General features: G+C 46.1%; 1 protein-coding gene across 3 annotated transcripts; it reads right to left on the bottom strand.

Moving 5' to 3' along the window:
• Window positions 1-376: 376 nt before the first annotated feature.
• On the bottom strand, window positions 377-25,355 carry chd4a (chromodomain helicase DNA binding protein 4a). 3 transcript variants are annotated; one of them, XM_069168880.1, is made up of 40 exons: window positions 25,044-25,354; window positions 24,362-24,559; window positions 21,104-21,216; window positions 20,709-20,939; window positions 17,707-17,825; window positions 17,022-17,299; window positions 16,802-16,932; window positions 16,580-16,718; window positions 15,163-15,332; window positions 14,043-14,276; window positions 13,458-13,655; window positions 13,133-13,347; window positions 12,832-12,963; window positions 12,649-12,748; window positions 11,534-11,725; window positions 10,126-10,326; window positions 9,901-10,038; window positions 9,542-9,663; window positions 8,870-9,043; window positions 8,630-8,771; window positions 8,374-8,505; window positions 8,151-8,268; window positions 7,944-8,068; window positions 7,735-7,827; window positions 6,931-7,069; window positions 6,681-6,850; window positions 6,413-6,590; window positions 5,369-5,458; window positions 5,131-5,222; window positions 4,871-5,004; window positions 4,612-4,756; window positions 3,967-4,513; window positions 3,664-3,720; window positions 3,458-3,578; window positions 3,353-3,426; window positions 3,138-3,246; window positions 2,850-2,982; window positions 2,204-2,399; window positions 1,730-1,899; window positions 377-849 (listed from the first exon to the last, which is right to left on the bottom strand). In XM_069168880.1, the coding sequence occupies exons 2-40, from the start codon at window positions 24,420-24,422 to the stop codon at window positions 835-837; spliced, it is 5,928 nt and encodes a 1,975-aa protein (XP_069024981.1). In that variant the 5' UTR covers window positions 24,423-24,559; window positions 25,044-25,354; the 3' UTR covers window positions 377-834. The 3 variants fall into 3 exon arrangements, with proteins under 3 accessions (XP_069024981.1, XP_069024978.1, XP_069024980.1); XM_069168877.1 differs by lacking the exons at window positions 377-849; window positions 1,730-1,899; window positions 2,204-2,399 and adding an exon at window positions 5,918-5,944 and having other exon boundaries at window positions 2,892-2,982; window positions 3,353-3,578; window positions 25,044-25,355; XM_069168879.1 differs by lacking the exons at window positions 377-849; window positions 1,730-1,899; window positions 2,204-2,399 and adding an exon at window positions 5,918-5,944 and having other exon boundaries at window positions 2,892-2,982; window positions 3,353-3,578; window positions 15,163-15,329; window positions 25,044-25,355.
• Between the last annotated feature and the right edge of the window lie 1,906 nt (window positions 25,356-27,261).

Here is a 27,261-nt window from a genome sequence, read left to right as displayed (position 1 = left end):
GACGATGAAGATCAGGTTTGTTTTTCTTTTTTACATTCCTGCGGTCCGACCGATCACCGAGGCTTCGGTCCAGCAGAGGAAACAGATCGCAGCGAGCTGAAGAGACTTTTGGCCAAATAAAGTTCCTGGATGAGTGAAATAAAATAAAAATAAAACAAATAAAAAGTCAAGAAGAAGCTTGAACTCACCATAAAGACGAGTCGAGTCGGTTTCCTCCGCCACCTCGGAGGGCTGTTGTTTCTTTTGTTGCGTAATACCGCCCCCTTGTGTCGGTCGATGGGAAACACCTGCAACAATCTGGGTCACATCTTCACAAACTAAACTTATCGTGGTGGAAAACCTCCAAAAATGATGCGTAATATTAAAGCTGAAGGAGTTTGTGTTTAAGTTTTATTTCCAATGAAAATTGTGGCTCTAATGAAAGTAGAAATTCAATTCTATTGTCCCTGAACTGAACAAACAAACATTTATTTATTTATTACATTTTTTTTATTTAGGTCCCAAAAAACCATCATAATAACATTATATCAATAATATTAATACAGAAATTGAAAAAAGGAGAAAAAAATAAAATAAAATAGCTTTTCTGTCCACGGCCTCAGTCTCGAGGGAGGGGGGAGGGATAGAGGGGGGGAGGGGGAGGGGGGATTCGATCCTCCAGAAAAACTCTGTAAAGTCTGTTTGAGGTGTGTGGGGGGGGAGGGGGAGGGGCAAAAAGTGAAGTGGGCGTGGCTTCAAGCTTGGGGCGCGCTGTCCGTCATTCTGCTGTGCACCAATCAGGAATGTCGAGGTGAGGCAGGGGGTGGTTTCCGAGGTAACGAGCCAAGTTTCAGTCTACTGCTGCGACATCTGACGGAGAAGAACAACTTCGTATTATAGCAGCTCTTAAAACACCACGAATAATAATAACAACAACAAACAGCCGTTACATTTAAATACTAAACACGTACAAATATTTTTTTATTGTTGAAGATACAGAACAATTAAAACCAGTAAAAAAAAACTCAAATCCATTTTAGAAATGTTTTTTAAAAGAGCAAAATAACAGTTTCATGTTTGTGGATATCAAGAAATGTTACGTTAACGACTAATTAACACTGTAAATGTGAATTTTTAACAAAATTTCAACTGTATATCATTACTACGTTTTGCAAATTTATCAAAATAGTAAAAATAAGAAATTAATACTAATAAAACTCAAATTATGATGAAACAAAGAAACCTTGTTTGTTAAATCTGCAACTTGTGCTTAATGTAAACAAATTAAAGTGTCGCCGTGGATATTTCAAAATTTCAACAAAAATTGTATGAAAATAAACTTCATTAAAAATAGATATATTTAACACGAGGCTCCTGCACTCAGGATGTTTGGACCGAAATCTGTTCACGAAGTCACGTTGTGAAGAATCGACGACGTAAACAAATAAATTCAAGCATGAAGACTTTAAAAGGTGAGTTTTTGGTGCTGGATTGGATCGGCGGGAGGGTGGCTGCCTGTGATTGGCTGTTTAGTGGCGGGTCAGGATGAGGAAGTGGTTCACAAACCGTCCAGCAACCAATCACATCCGTGCAGATGTTTCGAGCGCGTGTCCCTCCGGCTGATCCGATCTAACACAAATATTCTCCAGGAAAATGAATGCAACGTCCTCTGAAGTGATGGAAACACGACCCTGTGTGTGTGTGTGTGTGTGTGTGTGTGTGTGTGTGTGTGTGTGTGTGTGTGTGTTACCTGCTGTGTCTGTGCCTGTGTGTCGGGTCCTCGGCTCGCCAGGCGGCTCAGGATGTTCCTCTCGGACATCTGGAGTCGCACGGCAACCGGCGGTATCCGGGCGATGGTTGCCGGGAGGCGGGTGACGTCCGCCTTCATGTCGCTCAGCAGCTCCTCCAGCTGCTTCAGCACTGACGGAGGAAGTTCGGTTCGCACGGTCAGATCAAGATCTTCATATCATTTGCAGCGTTTGAAGGATTATATATGTTATATTATTATATTATATCGATCATGATTAAAGACCGAAACTTCTTTCATGTTGGAAGAAACATCAAAACAAAAAAAAACACAAAAAAAAGTCTCAGTTCAACAGAATTTGACTCTAAACGAGAGAACAGGATGATAAATATAGAAATTAATCATCAATAAAGACTTTTATGTTCGTAGAAGTCTCATAAATCATGTGTTTGTTTGTTTGTTTGTTTGTTTGTTTACCTTTGTGCAGGACGGCGTTGGCCGGCTTGTTCCCCGACATGGACTCCTTACTGAGGTGTTGGTGCGACTCGGCGAGACACTCGACTTCGCTGAAGCGAGTGTTCAGAGCCATCGAGGGGTGAGAAGGGTCCTCCGACATGTTGAGGTAGGCGGCACGACGCAGCTGCTCCTCAATCACCAGCGCCTGCTCCAACAGCTGGAGAGGAGGAGGAGGAGGAGGAGGAGGAGGAAGAGGAGGAAGGAGGAAGGAGGAGGAGGAGGAAGGAAGAAGAGGAAGAGTGTCAGTTTGTTGAACGGATGTTTAAATCATCAGTTTTCAGATGTAACTGAATTTAACAAACATTATTTTGATCTGTTGAACTTGTTTCTGATTAAAGTTACGATTTTAAAAAAAAACATTTAATTTTACTTTTCTTCTGTTATTTTAGCAAATTTATCAAAATACTAAAAATAAGAAAATAAATAGAGAAAACTTCAATCACTTTTTAAAAATCTGGTTTTCAGTTTTTTTTAACAATCCCAAACAAAAAATAATAATTTATTTGTGCAGCAACGATTAAACTCCATCAGAAACGTTTTAAAGATTTTAATGTCTAAAGATCAAAGATCTGAAACAGCTGATCAATCCCGATGTTTCTGTTCGTACCTTGAATCTCCGGGCGAGGAACTTGTTCTTGATCTCCAGGAAGTTTCCTCGGTTCATCTCTCCTTTGAACGGCTCGTTGAGGATGGCGAACTTCACGTCGTTCTGGATGTCCTGCCAGCGGGCGTAGCCGTGTCTGAGGGGGGCGGAGTCAAAGGGGAACAACTCGCCGTGATGTCACAAACACGTAACATTAAAAAAATTAAACTTTCAGAGATTAAAAAAAAAAAAAAAAAAAAAAAAAAAAACGAGCCGAGCAGCGAGGCGAAGAATAAAAAAGACAAAGGATACTGTATGATGCCGGCCAGCAGCCAGTAGTCATGGCGACGGTGCCAGATCTCATTGGTCTTCTTGGTAACCGTGGCAGCGCGCTCCTCGTTCTGCCACAGAGAGTGTAGCTCTGGAGAGAGAGAGAGGAGGTCAGCGAGGGGCGAGAGAGTGTGTGTGTGTGTGTGTACCTGTGTGTGTGTGTGTGTGAGTGTGTGTGTGTGTGTGTGTGTGTGTACCTGTGAACCCTCCGTCGGCGATGTTGAACATGAACCGGGTCTTGACCTTCTTCTTCTCTTCGCTGGCGCCGCTCACCGTGGTGGCGGGTGGCGACAGCGGTGGTTGCCGTGGCGGCGGCGACAACGACGGCGGCCGAAGCTCCGCCCTCCTTGCCGCTGCTGTCTCCGTTCTGCAGTTTGGCGGTCGCCTCCTCCGACTTCGGCGCCTCCTTCTCCTCCTTCAGATCTGCAGGTTGGACGGAGAGGCTTCGGTGAGCGACCGGACGGCGACGAGGCCGGATATTTTCAAAATAAAAGCTTTCGTTCGTTACCTTTCTTTTCCTCTGCGGGAGGAGTCGTGTCCATCTTCTCCTCCTTCTTTTCTTCCGCTGCGAAATAGAGATGATAAAAAAATGTCACGAGAAAGTAAAGACGGAGAGAAGTTCTCGTTACAGAATTAAAAAGCAGATATTTGGAGGTGAAACCCAAAATAAATACGAGGTGCGGTCGGAAAATTTGAACTCTTTCATTAAAACCCTCATTAAGTTCACTGGGCATCAAAAGGTCAAAGGTCACAGCTTTTTCCCATCAGCTTCTGTATTAAATAGATTTGTGTGTGTGACCCAGTTTCTTACCTTTGACCTCGGTGTCCTCCGGTTTGACCTCTGACCCCTCCGTCTTGGCGTCCGAGGGCGACTTGGTGTCCTCGGCCCCCTCCGGGCTCTTCTTCTCGCCCTCGGCCTCCTTCTCCTTGTCGCCGTCCTTGTCTTTGACGCCGTCGGCGTCGCCGTTGCTCGGTTTGTCCGTCTCCATCGGCTCCTCCCCGTTCTTCTTCTTCTCCTGCTGCTCCTCCTCCTCCGTCGTCGCCGGACTCTTCTCGTCGTCGTCCGGGATGGCGATCACCTCGCCGCCGGCCTTGACCGCCTCTTTGCCATTCTTCTCCGCGTCGCCCTCCTTCTTCACCTCCTTCTCGCCGTCCTTCGCCGCCTCCTCCGCCTTGGCGGACTCGTCGCCTGCGGCGGGCGTGTTGGGCTGCGTGTCGGCCGGCGTCCCGGTGGACGGCGTTTTTCCGGGCGACTCGGGCTGAACCGCCGCCGCCGCGGCCGCTGCCCTCTTGTTCTCCTCCAGCTCGGCCATCCACGGCATCGACCACTGACCGTTCACGTGCTCGAACTCCTGCACCTGAGGAGCAACGACGTCACGAATCAGACTCACGTGGTCGTGATCGAAAAAGGAAGGAGATAAAAGAAAAGGAGCGGGAGAAAAAAAAAAAAAAGAACCTTTTTGCGAATGAGCGACATGACGCCGATGCGGGTGAGGACGTGTTGCCGTGACAACCCTTCTCTGGGGACGCCGTCGGCGAAGGTCTCGGCGCCGTCGGCTCCGGGCTCGCAGAGGTGACGCATGAAGAGGGACACGTACGCCCTGAGAGACGGGAGACACGGGAGACACGGGAGGTCAGACAGGAGGAGATAAAAGAAGAAGAAGAAAAGGAGGAAGTGGAAGGACGTTATTCTCGTCGGACGCTGCGTTTCTCACTTGAACTCCTTCTCAGATTTCCCTCGCAGGTCTCGGACCAGCCACTGGGTGGTGAAGGCATCCTGCGGAGGCATCCCATAACGCATCACTGCGTTCAGGAAGGCCTTCCTCTGCCGAGAGTTGAAACCCAACACCTGGAAAACAGCAGAACCTGCAGTCAAAACTCAGGGCTGAAATATCTCTAGCCTCATTCAACTGAATGTCGCTGCCGCCGCCTCCTCCTCCTCCTCCTGCTCCTGCTCCTCCTCCTCCTCCCTCACCTCGATGTTGCCTCCCACCCTGGCCAGCAGGGGGGGCAGCGGTTTGTCTTTGTCGTTCCTCAGGCCTTTCCTGTTCGGCCTGCGCGAGTTGGCTGCAGAGAGAAAGGAACAAGTTGTGGTGACACTGAATTTTTACAAAATAAAAAAATATTTAAAAAAAAAAAGCTGCAACTTAAATCACTCTGTTTTAATTAAACATCTTCGTACAAGACCTCCACGTCTTTAACGCTTTCCTCACCTTCTGTTCTCTCGTCGAAGTCTTCGTCGCCCTCCTCGGACGCCACCGAGTAATCCGATTGGCCGTCGGACTGGTCGTCCTGCCAATCAGCTGCGAGACAAAAGAAAAAAAAACAAAGAAACAGAGGATTATTTTTTTTCAGCAGGTGTTTTCAGTACAAACGTTTTTTGTTTTTTTTAATTGTTTAAAACAAAAACAGAAAAATATTTATTCTTAAATGGAACAAAAGCTTCTCGTTACTGTTGGCACGGTAACGAAGAGCTCCCTCTATCCCACATTTTAATATATCAATAGTAGTTTAAAAAAAGAAAAAAAACAACTTTGTATCAGGAAGTGATCACATTAATTATTTTATCAAGTAGGGCTTAAATAATAAAAAAAAAAAACTTCTCAACTTGCAATTTTTGAATTTTCCGAAAGAAAAAAAAAAAAAACTCACTTAAAACCAAAAATCACAACGACATTTTTCAGAAAATCCACTACAAAAGTCAAAACATTTTTGATTGCAACAATAAAAAAACAACAACAAATTTTTCTTTCTCAACTTGCCATTTTTTTTTGAATTCCTGGAATTTTCTGAAAAAAAAAACTGATTTCAAACTCTGCAAATTCCATCGACATTTTTCAGAAGATCCAACGCAAAAATTAAACATTTTTGATCGCAACAATAAAATGAAAAAAATTATTTCCCAACTTTCAATTTTTTTTCTTCTAATTCCTAGAATTTTCCACGAAAAAACAAAATCACTTAAAACCGCAAAATTACTTCGACATTTTTCAGAAAATCCAACGCAAAAATAAAAAAAAATGTTTGATCACAACTACACACACACACACAAAAAAAAAATAAAGTATTTTTTTCTTTCTGAACTCGCAATTTGTTATAATTCCTGGAAATTTCCCCGAAAAAAAAAAAAAAAAAATCACTTAAAACTGCAAATGACCGACAATTTTTTGAAAATCCACACATTTTTGACGCAACAATAAAAAACAACAACAACGCTGGTTTCTCGGTGGGGGGCGAGCTGATAAAGTAAATCTGACCTCGGTCCTCCTGCGAGCCGTCGTTGTAGTTGACCTGCTTGCGGATGCGTTTTCCTTTCCCCAGGTTTCGAGCCAGATCCTCCTGCTGCTGCTCGTAGTGGTGACGCAGCAGCTTCTCCCAGTAGTCCGGATCCACGCTCTCCTCCTGCTTGATGATCTCCCGCTGCACCTCCTCCTCCTGAGAGAGAGAGAGAGAGAGCGAAACGAACAGTTGAGGAGAGGGAGGCGCGGGGCGGGGTCGACGGCGGGAGAGGGGGGCGGCGCTCACCTCCTCCTCCTCGTCCTTCACCACGTACTGAGCCACCTTGAAGGAGCTCAGGTACTCGTTCATGCTCTGCAGCTCCTTGTCGTCGGTGGCGTCCTGGTTCCGGTCCAGCAGCCGGTCCACCGCCTTGTCGTCGTAGTGGATGATGCTGCTGTCCTCCTCTCGGTTCTCACCTGAAGCCACACGGCAGTTTAATATCCGCTCGCTTTTCCTTCAACAACAACGAATCGGTCTTATTGGTTCTCATCCTCACGTTCCAGCTCGTCCTTGAACAGCTCCTCCGTCCCGAACTTCAGGATGTCGTCCAGCTCCTGTTTGGACATGGAGCCCGTCTTGGACCCGAGACCGGGTCGCACCACCAGGTGAGTCAGCATCATCTTCTTCTTGGCGACCTGCAGGGAAGAAAAGATGGAAACTAATCTTACAGGCCGTAATGGATGTTTATTATTATTATTATTATTATTATTATTCCCGCTCACAGGTCAACAACATTTAGTCTTTACAAGAACCTCTGGAGATGTTCTTCCTATTTTTGGGCCCGTTTTTCTCTCGACAGATTGAATTTCACACATTGTTGATAAGAAAAAAAAGGTAAACAATTTTTTGTTTGTCGTATCTTTATCCCGAGATCGTTTTAAAGTGTTGGATGGAAAGGAAAGATTTGTTTCTTCCTCTCGTTTGCATTGCGGCTCTGGAAAGTCTCAGGCCCCGAAAAGTTTCCTTTGTTTTCTGTCTTATTTGCAAGTGATTCTTTCCGGATCTAATTGACGACTATCTTGTGACCTACAACCAGCTCAGTATTACCATACAAAAGCAGGTACAAAGGGAACGGGGGTGACGGTCTACTGTTTGTCCCAGTGTATAAAAGCTGATCTACGGAGGAGTGAAGGTCCTTCTTTGCTGGACACTTCTCTTTGAGGGTGCATGTATGTGTTCCTTCTTGCAAGAATAAATGTCCGATGTGTTTGATTTTGAACCGAGCCTCTTGAGTCATTTTTCCAACAGCGTTCAAAAAGAAAAGGCACGGTGTGACCCCGCCGAGCGTCGTCCCGGTTACCTGAGTGATCCTCTCCTCCACCGAGGCCTTGGTGACGAAGCGGTAGATCATCACCTTCTTGTTCTGCCCGATACGATGAGCTCTGCTGAAGGCCTGGATGCAGATGAGGAAGAAGAGGAGGATGAAGAGGAGGAAGAACATTTCATCTGCTAAAATAAGAAAGCGTTTAACGTGGGAACGGCGTCGCCGCGGCGATCCCGGCGGCGCACCTGGATGTCGTTGTGAGGGTTCCAGTCCGAGTCGTAGATGACGACGGTGTCGGCGGTGGCCAGGTTGATGCCCAGACCTCCGGCCCTCGTCGACAGCAGGAAGGCGAACTGCTGAGCGCCGGGAGCTGAAGGACGGAGAGGAAGACCATTAAATATTGTCCAAACAAAAAATAATAGAAACCAAAAAAAAGATGGTGTTAATCTCACCGTTGAATCGATCGATCGCCTCCTGCCTCATCCCGCCCGTGATTCCTCCGTCGATCCTCTCGTACTTGTAGCCCTCGTTCTCCAAGAAGTCCTCCAGCAGGTCCAACATCTTGGTCATCTAGTGGACGTAACGCAGCAGAGGACCGTTTTGTCTCAAGAATTTTTCTTTTTTTTTTATCACCAGGAAACTTTTTTTTTTTTGTATCCTTAACTGGACTCTTACCTGAGAGAAAATGAGTACTCGGTGTCCTCCGTCCTTCAGCTTCCTCATCATCTTCTGCAGCAGCAGCAGTTTCCCAGCAGCCTTGGTGAGAGACTGTCCGTCGTACATGCCGTTGGGCATCTTTGGAGCTTCCTGTTTGGACCAGAACGTTAAAACTCTGAAACAACCCCTAAAAAAACAACAACTTAAAATATCTGCAGTGTAAAGAAATACGTGGAGTTTTGTATTATTTGGATGGTTTCTTCCCGGGTCGTACCATCGCGGCCGCAGGGAAGAGGTAGGGGTGGTTGCAGCACTTCTTGAGGTCCATGACAACGTTGAGCAGCGAAACCTGGTTTCCGCCTCCTTTGGTGTTCAGAGCCTCGAAGTTTTTCGTCAGGATGAATTTGTAGTATTTCCTGCAAACACACAAATAAAAAACCTTCAGCGTCCTGTTCTGTCCAACAGGGTCACCCCCGTCCCCCCGTCCCCCTCTCCTCCTCCCTCATTGACTCACTTCTGCATGGGGCTGAGCTCCACCCGGACGATGAGCTCAGTCTTGGAGGGCATGTGCTTGAAGACGTCGGCCTTCAGTCTCCTGAGCATGTGCGGGCCGAGCATGTCGTGCAGCTTCTTGATCTGGTCCTCCTTGGCGATGTCGGCGAACTCCTCGAGGAACACCTCCAGTTTGCTGCGGGCCGAGACGTTTGCGTCATTTTAGCGTTTTTCGGTTGAGATTACAGCAGAAACCTAAAAGTGTCCGAATTTACAAAATCCGAAGGGATTCAGAAGAAGCTAAAAACGGATTCTGCTCCACAAAATGTTATTTTCTTTGAAGATCCTCAACTGACAATTTTTTAGATCATCTTTTAAGATAAAACAACAAAATAATGACCAAATACTTGGATAATAATTTGTGTCTGATGTGGTTTTTCCACACAAAAAAAAGATGTTTGCCGCCCAAATTTACTGTTAAAAGTAAAAAAAATTAATTTGAAATGCTGCCAGAAATCTGCTGAAACAGCAAAGTCAGTAAAGAACAAATCAAATAATTCAGTTTGATGGAAAGTTCAGATACTTTAGTCTTGAATACAAAACTCCCACGAGGTCTTTGTAAAGAGAAAGATAAAAATATATATATTTAAAAAAAAAAAAAACTCAGATTCTTTCCGACGAGGCGGCGACGTACCTGAACCTCTCGGGCGTGAGGAAGTTGAGCAGGTGGAAGAGCTCCTCCAGGTTGTTCTGCAGAGGAGTTCCCGTCAGCAGCAGCTTGTGCTGCAGAGGGTAGTTGTTCAACACCCGGAAGAACTGCAGGAGGCGACGAGAGGACGACGTGTTTACGACAGCTGCACAGCTTTTTATTTACAACTTAAGATGCTGCCAGCTTCTGATTCACTTTCAGAGCAGGATGTTTGTTTTTGTGGTTTTAATGGAGTCCATTTCAACGCTTGTTTATTGAAGTTTGCTGTGTGTGTGTGTGTGTGTGTGTGTGTGTGTGTGTGTGTGTGTGTGTGTGTGTGTGTGTGTGTGTGTGTGTGTGTGTACCTTGGACTGGTTGTTCTTCAGCCTGTGGGCCTCGTCCACCACCAGACAGGCCCAGTCGATGGAGCCCAGGATGGCCATGTCGATGGTGATCAGCTCGTAGGACGTCAGCAGGACGTGGAACTTGATGGACGAGTCTTTCTGTTGGGAGACAAACCGGTGGTGAAGATCTTAAAAAGCTCATGTTTAAATCCAGATGTTTCCTCCTCCTCCTCCTCCTCCTCTCACCTTCATCCTGGACGCCTTCTTCCCTCCCCGGATGGCGTTGTCCTCGAAGGAGAACTCGTTCTCCCTGATGACGGCTCGGCTGTCCTTGTCGCCGACGTACGTCACCACGTACATGTCGGGCGCCCACATCTCGAACTCTCGCTCCCAGTTGATGATGGTGGAGAGCGGCGCGCTGACCAGGAACGGACCTTTGGAGTGGCCCTGGGAGGAGGGAGGAGGGGGGAGAGGGGAGGGGTCAGAGGTCAAACGCTTCAGTCGTGATAAACTGGACGTTTCTTTCACGGTCGGGAGGCAAAATTACTGCAGATTTAATTCTTTTTGTCGAGTCTGAGATTTTTGACCTGAAAGATGCTCAAATCAAATTATATAAACTTCAATTAGCAGAAATAAAACATCAGTTATCCTAAAAAAAAAAAAAAAAAAAAAAAAAAAAAAAAATTCAACATCCTTTCAAAATAAGATACAAGCCATTTGGACGATGCATCTTGTACTTTTCAAAATACTGGAAATACAACTTCATGGTATTTTGAATTATAATGACATGAATACAAATTTATGGCGAAATAACAAAATGTTTTTACTTCCTGGATCCCTAAAAAAAAAAAAAAAACATTCATGTAATGATTTTTAATCGAGCTACAATTAAAAACTTGGTTTTTTTTTTTTTTATCAATTAATCTGACATCAGTAATTTTTTTTTATCCTTATTGTTCACAAAATAAGTTAATTTATTTTGGATTAAAATAATTGATCACTTGACTCACTTCACGTCACTTTTTACCCCAAAATAAACATGTGTAACATGAATTAGAGAAATTAAAATTGAACAACATTAAAACATGTATTTAAAATCCAAACACGTGACAAAACATGATATTTGGTATAAAAATCCCCACATTAAGCTCCTGGATCTCCTGCTGCTCAGGCAGGAAGTGTATTCTGGCCTCCCGCCTGCAGGTGGCAGCAGCCACACACGTGATGAGCATGTGTGTGTATGTGTGAATGTTTACGGTTTGAATTCCAACTTAATGTCGACAGATTTCACCTGACTCATACAAAATGGCTGGATGGCTCCTGACCAATAGGACGGCAGCTAGCTGACAAGACAGGGGGAGGAACCAATCACAGCTGGGAGCCAAGAAACGTAGTGAAAAATGCAGGTCGGATTACATCGATTATAACTAAATATAAAATAAGAATGAATAATAATAATAATAATAATAATAATAATAATAATAATAATCTTAAATGAGGAAACACTTTTAAAGTCATAACTGGCTTTGATTTTGGAGACTCTGCTCACGTGGCAGCTCGAAGAAAAAGCATCTTTAAAGCTTTCAGTGTGTGTGTGTGTGTGTGTGTGTGTGTGTGTGTGTGTGTGTGTGTGAGACACATCTGTAACACTCACCTCTTTGTACAGTGAGTAGAGGAAGACGGCGGTCTGCACCGTCTTGCCGAGGCCCATCTCGTCGGCCAGGATGGTGTCGGTGCCCTGAGCCCAGGAGAAGCGCAGCCAGTTGAGGCCCTCCAGCTGGTAGGGGTGCAGCGTCCCGCCGGTGCTGTCCAGGTACTCCGGCTGTCGGTCGAACTTTATGGTCGGCTGGGGGGGTTGGGGGGGGACAGATTTTTAGAAAACATCCAGAGTTACGCACAAATAAAACAAACGTGTTAACGAATCAGTCAGAAAATGTAAACGTTGATTTTAAATGAAATCGATTTTCAGTTGTTGGAGACTTTTGTATTAAAACAACTGGAAATCTTGCAGGTACGAGATCAAACAAGTCCAGAGACTCGAGATGTAACTTTGGTGAACGAGTGTTTCAAACTACGTCGCGTGAACATTTTGTGATTTTCACCGTGGACCTGAAACTGGAGCAGAGAAACAGATTTTGAAGGTCAAACTCTGAAATCATCAACAGAGACCCTCGAAACGCTTCAGAAAGTCGACGGCGACGAAGCGACGAGCTGTTTCCGAGTGACGTTTCAAGAGGGGGCGGAGCTTCACCGCCCAAAGACCGAAGAAGAAGAAGAAGAAGAAGAAGGCGCGTCAGGTTCAGGAGACACCAGGTGGGTTTTCATTTGACGTTGTGTCACCGTGAATTCGTCCCCCCGCAGGGTCAGACCGTCGAAAGTTCTACCGGGAACCTTCTGACATTCGCTGCGAACTGTGGGCGCCATGGCAACATGATTCTGGACAACACGCCGGCTCACAGCGGAGGGAGAGGAATCGGTGGAAATCGCCGCACGGGCTAAGGAACCGTCGGCTGTAAAAGCAGGCATGTTGAAGATTTTGAGTTTCTCGCCCTGCAACCAAAACACAAATCGCAGCTCCTCCACGAGAGCTACTTTCTGAAGCCGAATCAGTCTGATCACGTCTGGTACATCCTTTGGTCGCCTTTAAAAGCCGATTCGTCCCTGAAAACGCTCCTCTGACTCTTTTGGTTCCCAAAGCAGCTGCTTGCTGAAGATCTGTGACTCAACCAACGACTTTATCTGAATTAAAAGTCACCCGGGTGGACTTACGTCTATCACCGGGTTCTCAGGAGGTCTGTCCGGCCGCTTCACCCGTCCTTTCACCTTCAGCTTCTTCCCGGGTTTCCCCTCGTCTCCCATCATCAGCTCCCTACAACAAAACAAACAAACAAACCCAGTTAGTGAGAAGTTGTTTGTGAGTTCCTGCTAATCTGACCTGTGAGCAGCTCTCACCTGTGGTTCCAGTACTGCACTTTGTACGTGTCGTAGTCCTGAACGTCCATGTCCTCGGCCTCCCAGGTCGCCTGGTCGTACGCCAGCTCCCTCCACTTGATCAGGTAGTGGACGTTGTTCTTCCTGTCCACGCTGTAGGGGACAAATAATAAAAGTGTAGAAAGGACAGAAGATTTAAGACATCGTCTCGTGAGAGCATCGTCGAAGCAGAAAGGCTTTTTAAAATGTAAATTTAACTCTGAAGATAAGGATCCAGAGGAGCTTTCATTTTGATAGGGGGTTTCCTGCGCGTGCGGCCGACCTGTGGTTGAGGATGCGGTGGATCAGCAGCCACTCCATCTTGATGCCGAAGCGCAGGTACTTCTCCTCCAGCTGAGCGTACATCGGGTCCTTGTTCTTCCTCTTCACGCTCTTGTCCTCCTCGCCGTCGCCGAAGTCGATGGGCGGCGGCTCGTCCATGTCGTTCTTCCTCTGGTAGTTCCTGAACATCACCTGGCAGTGAAGCTCGAGCTGCAGGTCGAAGGGACGAGGTCAAAACGGGACGAGAGGCCGTGTGTGTGTGTGTGTGTGTGTGTGTGTGTGTGTGTGTGTGTGTGTGTGTGTGTGTGTCGTACACACACCTGCAGCTCGGTGACCCAGGAGCAGTGCCAGTACGACATGCTGGACCACTTGGCGAAGAACTCCCTGTCGGGCCGCCCTGCCAGCGGGGCGGGGTCGGGGGCGTCGGCCGGGAGGTCCAGGGGGCGGGGCACCGGCGTGGGAGGGGGCGGGTCTCCCCACCGCCACGTCAGGATCTTCTGTACCTTCCCCTTCATGGCTGGACACTAGAAGAGGATCAGCAATGCGTTATTTTAACAGAAGAGAAAGAAGAAAGAGGAGTTGCTGTTTTTTTGTACTTTCTTTTAACAAATCAAGAAAATAATCGGGAGATTATTTCAGTGTTTCCACTGATGTTTTAATTGAAAAACTGACAACAAATTTCAAAACACCGACGTCTTTGAATTCAGCACATCTTTTTTAGCCGCTGCATAAAAGATGCGACGAATCTGATTCCTTTTGGTTTTAGCGAGTTGTTTGTGGAAAGAGATCACAGCAGCTCTTTTTTGAAACAACTAATCAAATCACAGAAAATCCTCTTTTGGAAAAGTGTTGTTTACTGCATCCACTCCGGTAGCCCTCCCCCCCACTCGCCGGTAGCCCCGCCCACTCACCGTGCAGCGGGGGCAGATCCACTCTCCGTTGGGGATCTCGGGCAGCGGCGGGTTGAGGCAGTGGATGTGGTACGACGACGGGCACGAGTCGCAGCAGAGCAGCTCCCCTCCGTCTTTGCAGACCCGGCAGAACTCCATGTGGTGGTCGTCCTCCTCCATCTCGCCCACCTCCACGTTGTCCTCCTCCCCCTCGGAGGCCTCCTCCCGGGCCTCCCACTGGATGCCCTCCTTCTCCTGTGATTTGGAGGGAGAAGCGATCCAGTTAAAACTTAAGGCAAGAAATATAAAAAACCCATTTTTTTTTTTAAACTTTTTTTTTTTAAAAGAAAATGGACATTTAGGTGTTTATTTTTTTACGACACCTTTGTGTATTTTGCGTCTGTAGATTTCTTCCTAAATCCATCGAAAAGTTAGCTTTTATAAAATGTTATATAAATCAGGTTATGAATGATATATAATCCAACCTTCAGACCACAGATGAGGAATAAACCCAGAAACGTGGGTGTTTTAAGTGCTGCTGAAGTGGAGACTTTAAACTCATAGGACAGTTTTAAAAAGACAAAACTCATTATTCATAATCTGATTTACGTCACTTTTTCTTCTTATTTATATTATTTATGGCTGCTGACGGTATTTTATGATTTATAAAGGGATTAAAAAAAGAGATATCCAAAATTCCCTGTAAAAACATTCAACACCAATATGTCAACAACACATTTTAAACCAGATTTTTGCAAATTAGCTCATTTCATTAAAAAAAAAAATTAAATAAAATTAAAAAAAAAAAATCTAAAAAAAAAATCTGCATTTGCATATTAAAATGTACTTGAACATAATTATCCTAATATAAATAATCAATTGGGAATGTTTCGTGCTTAGATAAAACTAGTTTGATGTTTTGTGTGACCGTGTTGGCATAATTTAATAATTTAACATAATCAAATTAAATATAAATTCATCAGACTTTTAAGGCACCCAAAAAAAAAAAAAAAAAAGATTATGACATCTATGCTCTGTGATTTTGACATCTTTACCAGAACAAAAGGAAAAAACAAAAAAAAAGGATGTTTTTGTTTTCGGTGGAATATCCCTTTAAGCGTCAGCCCTGTTTTCCTCTTACACAGTGCGGGCAGCTCCAGGTGCCCTCCGGCGCCTTCTCCATGTCCGGGTCCAGGCAGACCATGTGGTACGCCCGGGGGCAGGTGTCGCACAGGATGATCTCCCCGCCCTGCTGGCACACCTCGCAGTAGTCCTGGTGGTCCGTCTCGTAGCCGTCCCCATCCTCTGCTTCTGATTGGAAAGGCACAAAGAGTCTCAACAAAACGAAACAAAACAGCAGGAAGTGATGCAATTCCAAAGTTCACGAGGTGTGTGTGTGTGTGTGTGTGTGTGTGTGTGTGTGTGTGTGTGTGTGTGTGTGTGTCAGAGGAAAGCCCACTCTGAGTCACCGTTTCCCCTCGAGTACAGATTTCAGAATCTAACCGTTATAAATATCCATTTTTAAAAGAGGATCCTTGAATCGTTCCATAAAAACCTCACAAATCGTATTTTTCTTCCCGTCCACAGTTTTTTTGTTGACGCATCAGATCCGAGCAGCTCGGCAACAAAACCCTCAAAACTTCTGCGTTTAGTCCTCCGAGATGAAACAAAAACAAACACGGCTGCTCTGTGACGACTTCCCGCCAATCTCGATCCGTCCGTGACGTCGTCAACGGAGGACGAGGCGGTAGGCGACAACCCAGATGATGTTGTCCGTCTAAATATAATCAAACTGCGCTGACTCAGCAATGACTAATGTGTGTGTGTGTGTGTGTGTGTACACCTCAGACTTTCAATGCTTCCCCCTGCATGCAGTCATTACCATTCACTTAACCTGCAATCTGTGTAAACTCCATCCACAACTACAGCTCAATAGGAAGAGCGCCGAGTCATCAGATAGAAAGTCACTTAAAACAAAACAAAAAAAACTTACAACTATACGCAACAAGGAAGAAAAGATGTTTCAAAATAAATAAAATAAAGACCAAGAAGAGTGAATTAAAGGTTTGGATTATAAAGCAGGTCCAGGTGCTTCATGAATGCAGCTTAAGTGTCAAAACCTTCCGCACACAGAAACAAACAAGAGTTCCTGTTTTGTGCCGTTGGGGACTTCCTTAAGTTTGTGATGTCACAGATCCATTCACGAGGTTCATTTTGATTTAGTTTAGCTGTACGGCGTCACAGTTTCTCAGAGTCAGCCGGCACTGTGCTACAGCAGAGCGTGGTGGGTGGAGTTACAACGCTCCAGGTTACGTAACTCCTGTTCTCTGAGTGCTCTCACGGTGAGACAGAAGGAAGAAACAAAAGTCCATTATTTGTTTTTACTGTGCTGAATCGACTTTATTAAATTTATGCCTGCCGTCAGCACAACCCACTATCCAACCGTTCACGTGGGGGGGGGGGGCCGTTCCGCCACAAAGCTAACAAGCTACGAGCCAATCAGAAGAGAGGGTCACCGATATCTACGTTTTAAAGTTCAGACGTTAGCTCGGACGTACCTTTCTTCTTCTTGGGTTTGCTCTTGGACGGCTTCTTTTTGCTGCGGCTGCTTCGGCTGTTCGAGCCCTCGGAGACGGAGACGCTGTTCATGCTGCCGTCCTCGAAGTCGCTGTCCACGTCGGGTTCGTCCTCCTCGCTCTGCGCACGCCAGGAAAAACAAAACGAGTTTACGGAGGAACGACTTCCGGCTGCGTGCGGGAACGAGCGTCGGCGAAACGTACCGATGAGCGTTTCCTCTTGCTGTTGAAGCCTCCCAGTTTGATCTTGAGAGGAGCCACTTTCTTCGTCTTGGCGTTATTCTTCTTCTCTTGCGGCTTCGCTGCAGGTTTGGACTTCTTGCGGGCGTTGGGACCTGCAGACAAAACAAAAAGGACAATCAGCCAAACGCACGTCCAGGAATAAGAGCTTACCCAGAAGCTTGAAGGAGGGGGAACGTCTCACCTTTGCCTTCCTTGGTCTTGGCCTTGCGTAGCGGCGGTGCGGGGGCCGGCTGAGGCTCCACCGGGGGGGGCGGAGGGGGCGGGGGCGGAGGAGGCGGCGGGGCGACCTCCGCCACCATGTTGTCGACGGCGGCCGGCACGTTGGCGGTCGCCAGAGCGGCGTTGGCGGCGGCGGCGCCCCTCAGCGGGTTGTTGGTGCTGAACTCGCGCCACTTGGCGCCCAGAACCATCATCATCTTCGACACGGCGATCTTCGGGTTCTTGGCTGCGATGAGGGGTCTGCGGGGAAGTCAAGGAAATGTGCCGATGTCAGCGCTTTCCCACAATATCTATACGATGAGAGCTTCGATCAATAATCATCTCGAATGTGGACATAAAGAATATAAATTGAACAGCTAGAGTTCAGAAATTGCCCCTTTACTGTTCTGCAGCTTTTAAAACCAGGAAAAGACAATGACGGTATTATGATCTGTTATTTTACACACTTTATCTGAATTTACTTCCGAATGTGGTCATAAGTTGGAAAAAGAAGAAGTTGCCGCGGCAACGTGGGAAAGAAAACTGTTAAAAGAGCCCAAAATCCCATTATGTAAGACCTCATAAAGGGAGTCATTGTGCAGTGGTTGTAAAACGTGTGTGTGTGTGTGTGTGTGTGTGTGTGTGTGGTGTGTGTGTGTGTGTCTTACCTGACGAACTGGCTGAAGGCCTTGTAGTTGGTCAGAGATCGGTAGTCTTCCTCGGTGAAGATGTGGTCGATGTCCTCCATGCCCCAGTCGTCCAGCAGCTGAGACGACGACTTCGGCTCCTGCAGAAACAACAACAACAACAACAACAACACTCAGGTGAAAATGTACAATAACAGACACGCACAGTAAAATACATGCGAATTCTTCTAAACCTTTTTTATTTTTTTTAAACTCTTTTTAAGTGTCATCAATACTGATGTGATTTATTGATGAGATAAGGAAAGTGTGGGAAAGATCGAGGTTAGAGAAACATGTGCGAACATTTATTTCCTGTTATTATTTCATGTGAGAAGCTCCGACCCGGTGAAACGACATGCGGCATCTCTTTTCTGAAAGACAACAAACCGATTGATGGTGATTACGAACGAGTCATCGTTTATCAGGCGCTGCCGTTTCACATCAGTTAATCCAAAGACAATCAAACTTATGATGAAAGTTTGGTCCTTGTTTTTGATCTTCTGCAGAATAAATAATAAATAAGTCTTTCACCTCCGACTGCGAGTCGATTACATCAAAGCTCGCTACAACGAGCGATGATTTTTCAGACAATTACTCATCATTAATCACTAAATCACAAAATGCCACAACGTGGTAAAAACTAGAGCTCAACCCGATACGTCGGCAAACAATCGTTAATATAAACAAATATATGGTTATCAAACTATTCAGACTTGTGACAAAGATCATCAGTAAAGCTCACTGTGAATTACATCATTATAAATAATCAAAAAACAATACAAATGCAACAATTTCTAATGAACCCAAAGCATCTTTTTCTGCATCATCTTTAAAGAAAGAAAAGAAAAATAGAGGTTTATATCAGCCAACATATCCACCAATACTGATATTCTTCAGGATTTTCCGTAGCATTTTAAATCGAATAATTGTGAAGAGCATCAAACGAACTGAATGACTTTTCCTTTCAATTTTGTCCTTCAGTATGTTTGTATATTTATCTGCTGTAGCTTTTCCACATTTTTATACAGATACGGTTCAAAAATGAGAACCTGAACTTTTTGAGCAGCTGAAATCCAATATCAGGCAAGAATGGGACAACATTTCACTTCCAAAACTCTAGAAAACATTTACAGAGTGTCGTAAAAACACCCGGTAAACAATAAAATGTTTCAAAAATAGCATATTTTTAATTTGAAAAAACACGCCAAAAAAGTTTGCTTTGGAGAAGACACCAAATAGGTTCACCTAAATCCTCCACAAACCTGGAGAAAACCATGACATCATCCGATTAAAATCCTCCAGCTGATGCGTCGGTCGGGCGCGAGTGAAAACCCCCAAAAAGATGAACACTTCTCGTTTTGTCCGACCCCAAACACGGTCGCTCCATTATCACACAAGACAAAAGAAAAAGCAAGCAAACCCTCCCAATTCAGAAACGGGAACCACGAAATGTTTCAAACCGTTGATTTCCGAAAAAAAATAAAAGACTTTTAAAAGATAAATCAACCATAAAAAAAAAAAACATCGACAAGAACTGTTTTTAGCACCAGTACCAAACTCGCTTCACTTCACTGACAGTCTAACCCGTCTGTAGAAACCAGTTTAAACTTTAAAGGGCCCGTCTGAGGGGTGACAGAGACACCTGGTCTCCTGCAGCAGCAGCAGCAGCAGCCCCCCCACCCCCGGCCCCCCCACCTTGCAGACCGGATTCAGGGCGCCGCTGCCAATGAATCAAAATGTGTTTATCTAACAAAAAAAAACAAAAAAAAAAGGGTCAAGTGTAGCACCGTGCTGGGTGGGGTTGCCACAGTAACAGGATATATATATATATATATATGTGTGCTTTACACACCCGTCCAAGACACCCCCCCTCCCCTCCTTGTATAAGTGTCATTAACTACAAGGCCCCCTATTGGCCTGCCGGGCTGCGGGCCCTCCAGACACCAGCTCTTTGTTTAAGCAGCTCTCGTATCACATCTCTTGTTTGTCAAAGCGACTCCATTACAGGTGCTCAGTCAAAAAGGTGCTCGCCACGCAGCTCAGGAGGGGAAAAATGTAAAAAAAAAAAAGGGCTGTTACGAGTTGTTTTACAACAAAAAGAGACGCTTTTTCTGGGTTTGGGACAACACGGTTTCACATTTTTAATCCAGAAAGGTGAGTGAAGGTTAAATTAGTGCTAAAAACAACAACAACATCTGCAACATTCCCTGCATTTGTAAACGCTTTAAGTTTCGTGGTTTTAGCCCATTTTTCTTCAGCTAAACACGTACAACACATGACATCTTTAATCTGCTTCTTTTTTTTTGTTTCCTTTTAGTTTTCCCATCAAAGTCCGCTCATTTCTCCACATTATTAAAAAATCCATTATCAGAGTGAACTTGATCAGAGACGTGACATTACCAACCAGTCCCTCCAGGAATTTAGTGAATTTGAATGTAAAAATTACAGAAAACAAAACGTTGCATTATTTTTGAAGTCTTATGAATAAAGAGTTTTATGTAATCGCTTTCCTTTGACCATTAACAGACAGAACACCACAGAAATATTTCAGGTCATCTAATTAAAAAAGATCCATCACGGGGCTTGAAGTTTGAAAAAACTTGTAATATCCAAAAAAAAAGGCCGTCAAAATAAGAGCTTTAAATGCACCAAAACAAAGTGAATCTCCACCAACAGACCGCCACGAGGAACCCTGATTCTCACGATGAGACCACGTCTCCCATAAACCGCCGTCTCTTCCTGTTTTGACCGTGGTTTGTTTTGGTCTGACTGTAAACGGTACAGAGGTGAGACCGACTTCAAAAGCAAAGTCTGAGGTTGGTTGTCATGATGCAACACCTGCAGATCACTAAAGAGTAAGAACTGCCTGTTACGCACTTTATTTTGGAATAAATCGTCCTTTTTCTCCCCGTTTTCCAGCTCCGGCCGACTGCAACGCATCAACGTTGTTAAACTTCCCTTCGGGGTTCAAACGAGTTTCTCACCGAAGAGTCGTCGTCGTCGTCGTCATCGTCGTCCTCCTCGGGCTCCGGCTCTTTCTTCTTGGAGGAGCTTCGCTCGCCGCCTCTCTTCTTCTCCTTGCCGCTGCCGCCTCTCTTCTTCTTCTTGCGTCCCGGCGTGTAGTCGCTGCCCTCGCTGTCGGAGCGGTGGGCGGGGGCGCCCTCCTCCGCCTCCTCCGCCCCGCCCATGGGCTCCGGGGAGCTGATGGCCAGCTCCTGGTTAGCCGAACGACATCGGAGGAAGACAAAGTCAGCAAAAAAAAAATAAACAAAATCACACCGCAAATCAGCTCCTGGTTTTTCTTGTTAAATACATCATCTGTAAAAAAAAAAAGATCACAATAATAAACTTGTGTCACGTCTTTATTCTCCATCCTCACCTCTCGGCGCGACCGCCTCTTGCTGCCTTTGCTCTCTCGGCTCTTCTTCGCCTTCTTCTTCTTCTTCACCACCTTCGGAGTCTCGTTCTCCGAGATCTCCTCTTCCTCATCGTCTGCAGGGGGGGCGGAGGAGGAGGAGGAAGGGGGGGGAGAGGGGGGGGGGCACATTTCGTGGTTAACGTCGCAGTCGTGTAACAACATCAAACGAGAGGAAACAGCGTTTGCTGGGCTGGTTAAACGACGGTCGATAAAGAGAGCTGATTATTTAAAACGATTACAATCAGATCGCCACATCAGAGGCGTGAGCACGACATCTGGCTTCAGAAAAGCGTCTTCACGATCAATACGTAAAATAAACACGGTTCGTTTCCGTTCACGAAGACCAGACGTGCGACGGCACACTTCAAAAAAGAACAATGTAAAGAAACGCCGCTTCTTTTTTTGTTGCCGTTTCGGATTTTAATTCGACGCTCCAGGAACATAAATGAGTTCGTATTTAAATGAGGGTTTTAAAGCAGGAAGGTCCTTTAATGTGGCATCTAGACAAACTCACGCATACACAAGACAAAAAATACAACTAAAACAGCCACATCCACCTGCTGTCAGAAGGTACAAAACACCTGGAATAAAAACCAGCAGGAGGCCTGAAGGTAAATTCCACTTTTAGAGGTTGTACTCAGGTGACTTAAATCGTTTATTTTGTTTTGCTCCGGTGGTTAAAACAGTCATTTTACAACCGATTAGTCATTTACGCCCAGTTGTGCAGGAAGGACCTCGGTCCCGTTAATGTAAACAGAAAGCGACCTGGTGAGGAAGCGTTTAACGCGACGGGAGGTTCGAGGTCGTATGAAGAAGCTGTGAAGTGGAAAAAAAATAAAACAATCGATGCGGTTTTGAGTTTTGTACAGAGATCCTTGTAAAATAGTGGCAGCGGCTTATTTGTTCTGCTGAAAGCAGATTTTTTTTTAAGAATGGAGGTTTTTGTCTGGGAAATAAAACCAGCCAGATTTTCTCATCGTAAAAAGAGACAATTTATTCTGAGAGGAAAATCCTCACGTTGGCCCACATTTGGGAAACTGATGTGCGATTCGCTCGTGAAAACTTGCGACTAGATATTAAATTGAATCTGTAGTTAATGTGAAAGATGACACGTGTCTTAAAGTTTTTGGGGAAGTTTTGCTTCTTGTCTCTTTGTTTTATAGACAATGTGAAAATAATGTTTTGGACAGAAGTCACTTGAACAAATCAATCAGAACATCGTCTTGATTAATCTAATATCTAAAATATTAAATAGCAAAACGAAGCCATTCATAACTTCTCAGCGACGGCGGTGATGTCTTTTATTTGTCTGTGACCTGAAGGTACAAAATTTGTATAACTGAAACAATAAGTTAATTATTAAAACAGTTCCCAATTAACTAATCAATTAATGGACTAATTGCTGCATCTCTTTTAAACTACATGATTAATTGACAAATATGGAAAATAAATGGTCAATCAATCAATCAATTAAAATAGTCCTTGATGGCAGTTTTACCGTTACATATCAAGCCTCTAACCAGTGACGGAAGTAACTAAGTACTTTTACTCATGTACAAAATTTGAGGTACTTTCACTTTATGTAACTTTATACTTCGACTCCACTAAACGTGAAGAGGTACAACATCTGTCTGACAGCTGCTTTCAAGATTACAGTTTTTCATTCCCTTCTTGTGTCGTGTAAACAAAGCGTCTGTAAATTTAGTGTTTTTAAATCTGATTTTGTTTCTGACAAACTGAAGGATTCAGGCTCATTAAGGGGTTGAGAAACTCCCGCTTGCTTTTTATGCTTAATAACATATTTTGAAAGAAACACCTTAGATTCGTTTGGAAAAATGCAATTAGTCTCTGAGCTTGGTCCTTTTTTTTTAGAGATATGTGGCTTTTAAAATTCACATCGCTGTGAATGCACATGAATGCAGCAGTAATATTAATCCAGAGAGGCCACATGATAAGACTGACAGGGAGCATTTACTGCTCAGTGTGTACTTCTACTCTTCATGTTACAAGTACATCCTGCTGATAATATTCACATGTTTCACTCTTGTGATGTTTTGAATGTGTAGAGGAGTATTTTCCCCTGTCTGGTATTTGAGTATTTCTTCCACCTCTGCCTCTGAATCAGTCCTCCTGCATTTCCAGTTGCAATATCGATTAAGATGCACAAATAAAACACGAGCTCTGCAGAAGGACCAATAATGCGCATTTTAATACGAAAACGTGAACGATTTTTTTTTTTTTAATTTTATTTATTTTGCTTGCAGGATGTTATTGTTTACACACCGTCTCTTAAACCAGATGTGTGGAGTTGGTTGGTTTTTTTTTTTTGGTGGTATTTGATGCAGCTTTGTCGGTGTGCACATTTAGCACTTGACGCTAACTTGCAAAGAGGGGGGAGAGGGAGGAGGGGGGAGGAGGAGGAGGAGGAGGAGGTGCTATTTGTTCTCTATGGTTCCAACCGCGAGCGCCGCGCGTTGCGTGCTCGTTTGCGCGAATCAAACAAAACTAAACAATAGAAGCTCAAAATCAACCCGGGCGAGAACACGCAGGTGATCCGCGTCACCAGCACACCGCCGGACGGTCGGAGATCACCATGCCCACTTTATTTATTTTATTTTATTTTATTTAGTTTTATTTGTCCGTCTTTCTTTCTCCCCCTTCACACTCAAACCGAAGGCGCCGGCCATGAGGAAGGGGAACGCCGCCGAGCGTCATCCTCCAGCTCCCGAACCTCACTGGCTGCCTCCATCTTGTCATCGACACGTAAAACAAAACAAAAAAAACAAAAAAACAGAAAACAGAAAACGACAGAAACGCCGGTACCGGCTAGCGCGAGGAGGCCCGGTAACACGCCGGGTCTGTCGGCGTGACTCCACAACCGCAACACACGCAAAAAAAACCACACACGACCAGCCGTGCACCCGTGTGTGTGTTTGTGGTAAACAACAACAACAAACAAGCCAAACTGGTTTTTGATGTTTACAACAACAACAACAACAAAAAAAAACGGTGTTTGTAAAAGCGGCGCGCGACGCGACAGACCTCCTCTTTGGTAGCTTAGCTCGCTAGTTAGCTGCGGTGACTTAGCTTTAGCATGCTTGCTAACCCTCCATCCGACATGAGTGATGTGGAGGAAAAAAAAAAACATCTGCTCGTGCTAACATGCTAACACACTTAGCAACCCGGAGCTAAGGAGTGATGGAGCGTCGTCGGTCTTACCGTGAATCAACCGGTCCTCCGGGGCTCCGTAGTCCTCCCGGTCGTCCTCGCTTCCAGACATAGCGAGGAGGGGGGGGGGGATGAGGAGGGGAGGAGGAGGAGGAGGAGGGGGGGAAACTTTCTATTTAGTTAGCTAAACAGTTTAGCCAACTAAATAAAGTATGTGCGGGGGGAGAAAGATCCAGAGTTGTGACCCGTCTAGAGTCCAAGTGGCGAGGAGGAGGAGGAGGAGGAGGAGGAGGAGGGATAAGGAGACACAAAAAGAAAAAACGGAAGTGAGTATTTAAGGAGGAGCATCCGAAACAGTCACCCGCATGGACAATAAATCGGAACTTTTTATCCGGACGGGCTCCGGAGAGGCTCCTTCCCCGGCCCCGGCTCCGGCTCATCTCCGCCGGCGTGCCGTCTCTCCCTCCGCCGCTAGTTTCGTTTAGCTCGCGTGCTAAGTAGCCGAGCTCTGACCGGGCGGGCGGGCCCGAGCCTCCCGCATGAGACCCGACGAACTCCCGGCAGAAACGGGCAGAAAAGAAGAAAACGGGGGGAAACCCGCGTCGATCCAGAAACACCAAAACAACAACCGCCGGCGTCCGAGGCTGTCCTCGTCCGCTCCTCGACCCCCAGCAGACCGTCTCACCCGGACTCTCGGTCGCAAACAATACCGACAAAAACCTGACATACTCACAACTTGGTCCACAGGAAGGAGCAGCGGCTCCCGGGCCTTCCGTCCTGCGGTGTCCCTCTCCCGGGGAGCTCCTCGTGTTTCTGCTGTTTTTGTTGGTAACGGGATATAAAACAATTTTAAATGTGTTTCCGTGTTTATGTGTGTGCGGTGTGTGTGTGTGTGTGCGCACACGACGCCGTCTCCCTCTTTCTCTCTCTTTCCTCGCACACTACACACACCCCGCGCGCGCGCGCGCACACACAAAAGAAGAGATCAGGGGGGCAGACATCCCATAATATCCCCCCCCTCTCTCTCTCTCTTCCTCCCCCCCCCTCCCCCCCTCCTCCTCCTCCACCACTCACACACTCACACGCACGCACACACATACACACACTTCACTCACCCCTTCCCACACTCTGCATAGTTACCTTGCAACGTACAGACCATAATAGTCAACTCACCCCCCCCCCTCCTACAGTCCTCTTCCCCATTCCTCCATGCACACCACCCACCACCCCCCCCCCCCCCACACACACACACACCTCCACCCCTCCCTTAGCAACCGTGGTTGCCACGGTGACGCTCCCCTCCCCTCCCACCCCCGTGTGCCATCCCATAATAGTAATGAGCGCCAGTCACTGACATCCCACAATAAGCATAACTCCAAAAAGAGAGAGAGAGAGATAGGAGAAAGGAGGAGGAGGGAGGGGGGGGAGGGAGGGGGGGAGGGGGAGGGGAGGGGAGGGGGGTGAAAAAGGAAAAGCCGTCACATGGCAACTGTGTGTGCCACATGACTGCTTAACTTCAGCGTGCATGTTTGCATGTATGCGCAAAAAGGCACCCGCACTGTACGTACTGCAGGGGGGGGGGGGGCAAGGGGGCCGGGAACCACCTTTTAGAGCAGAGCATGGGGGGGAGGGGGGGTGACACCAGGCGTGACCCCCCACCCCCCCCCTCCCCCCCCCCCCCCCATATAAAGCAGAAATATATTTATATTTATATATTTTAATAAATATATTTATTATATTAAATATAAGTGAGATCGTTCAGAAACAAGGTCAGCAGGAGGTGAGAGTCTGGTGGGGGTGGGGAGGGGTGGGGGGTCAGGAAGGAGGTCACGGGGTCAAATCTGTAGTCACAACTGACTCCCAAGTCTGACCCCCCCCTCCTCCTCCCCCCCTACCTCACCCCTCCTCCCCCCCCAGAACCTGAGAGCCCAGAAGAGCCAACAGCTGTCTGCTGCTGGAAAAATGAACTGCAGTCAATGGTGGGAAAACTGTCTGGGTCCTAGACAGGGCTTTTTCCCACCGTTGACTTTCACTGTATTTACATTCAGACTGTGTCAGGTGGGGGGGGGGGGGGGGGGGGGTGGAGGTTGTTTTCCTTCGGCCCATTGTTGGGGAAATCCTTATTTAGTGTGTTGGGGGAGGGGGGGAGGGGGGGGGGGCGTGAAAGCATCAGAGTTGTTCACAGAAGTCTTGAAAAATAATTCAACAACTTCTTTTGGTACTTTGATGCAACATGTGGTGAAAAGTATGTGGACACTCTGCCCCCCTCCTCCTCCCTCCCTCCTCCCTCCTCCCCCCTCCTCCCCCTTCCTCCTCCTCCTCCCTCCTCCTCCTCCAGCAACCTTTAGAGGAACTCTGAATGAAGCCTCCAGTTCGGATTTCAGCCGTCGCCATCTTTGCTAGTTAGGAGCAGGAATGTGACCATATTTGGACGAGCTGGGGGAGGAGCCAGCGGTGTATCTGACCAATCTGATTCGGAAACCATGACGATTACTACGTCCCGCCCACCGATAGCTGTACCTGACTGCACCACAGGCCTGTCAATCAAACAGACACGCCCCCAAAAACAGGTCTTCTTGAATCTTCTTTTCTAATGAATGAGGGATTATTTTCAGATGGACCTCCAGAAAACTAACAAGAAGGAGTGACTTTAGCTAACAACACCGAGATAACTGATGGACACATTTTATTCACTTTGGATTTGATGAGACAAGTTGAATGGGAGTCTATGGAGCCGGAGGCTTTTAGGAGCCGACCTCTAGTGGCACTCGCTGGTATTGCAGCTGAAGGGCCTATTATTTCAGGCCTGAAGCTACGAGCTCTTTTACATTCAGTCTGCGGTTTTACAGCCTTAGTTAGGTTAGGTAGTTACTTTATTAGTTTTGGACTCTTGTGACGATACGATGTCATAAAGCTGCGTAAGTACAAACTTTCCGAGTCGTTTCTGAATC

The sequence above is a fragment of the Embiotoca jacksoni genome, unplaced genomic scaffold (assembly GCF_022577435.1).
Source record: "Embiotoca jacksoni isolate LCO1_2020_lvr unplaced genomic scaffold, fEmbJac1.0.p SCAF_41, whole genome shotgun sequence".
Classification (NCBI taxonomy): Eukaryota; Metazoa; Chordata; class Actinopteri; family Embiotocidae; genus Embiotoca; species Embiotoca jacksoni.
This window is presented reverse-complemented; position numbering and strand designations above follow the sequence as displayed.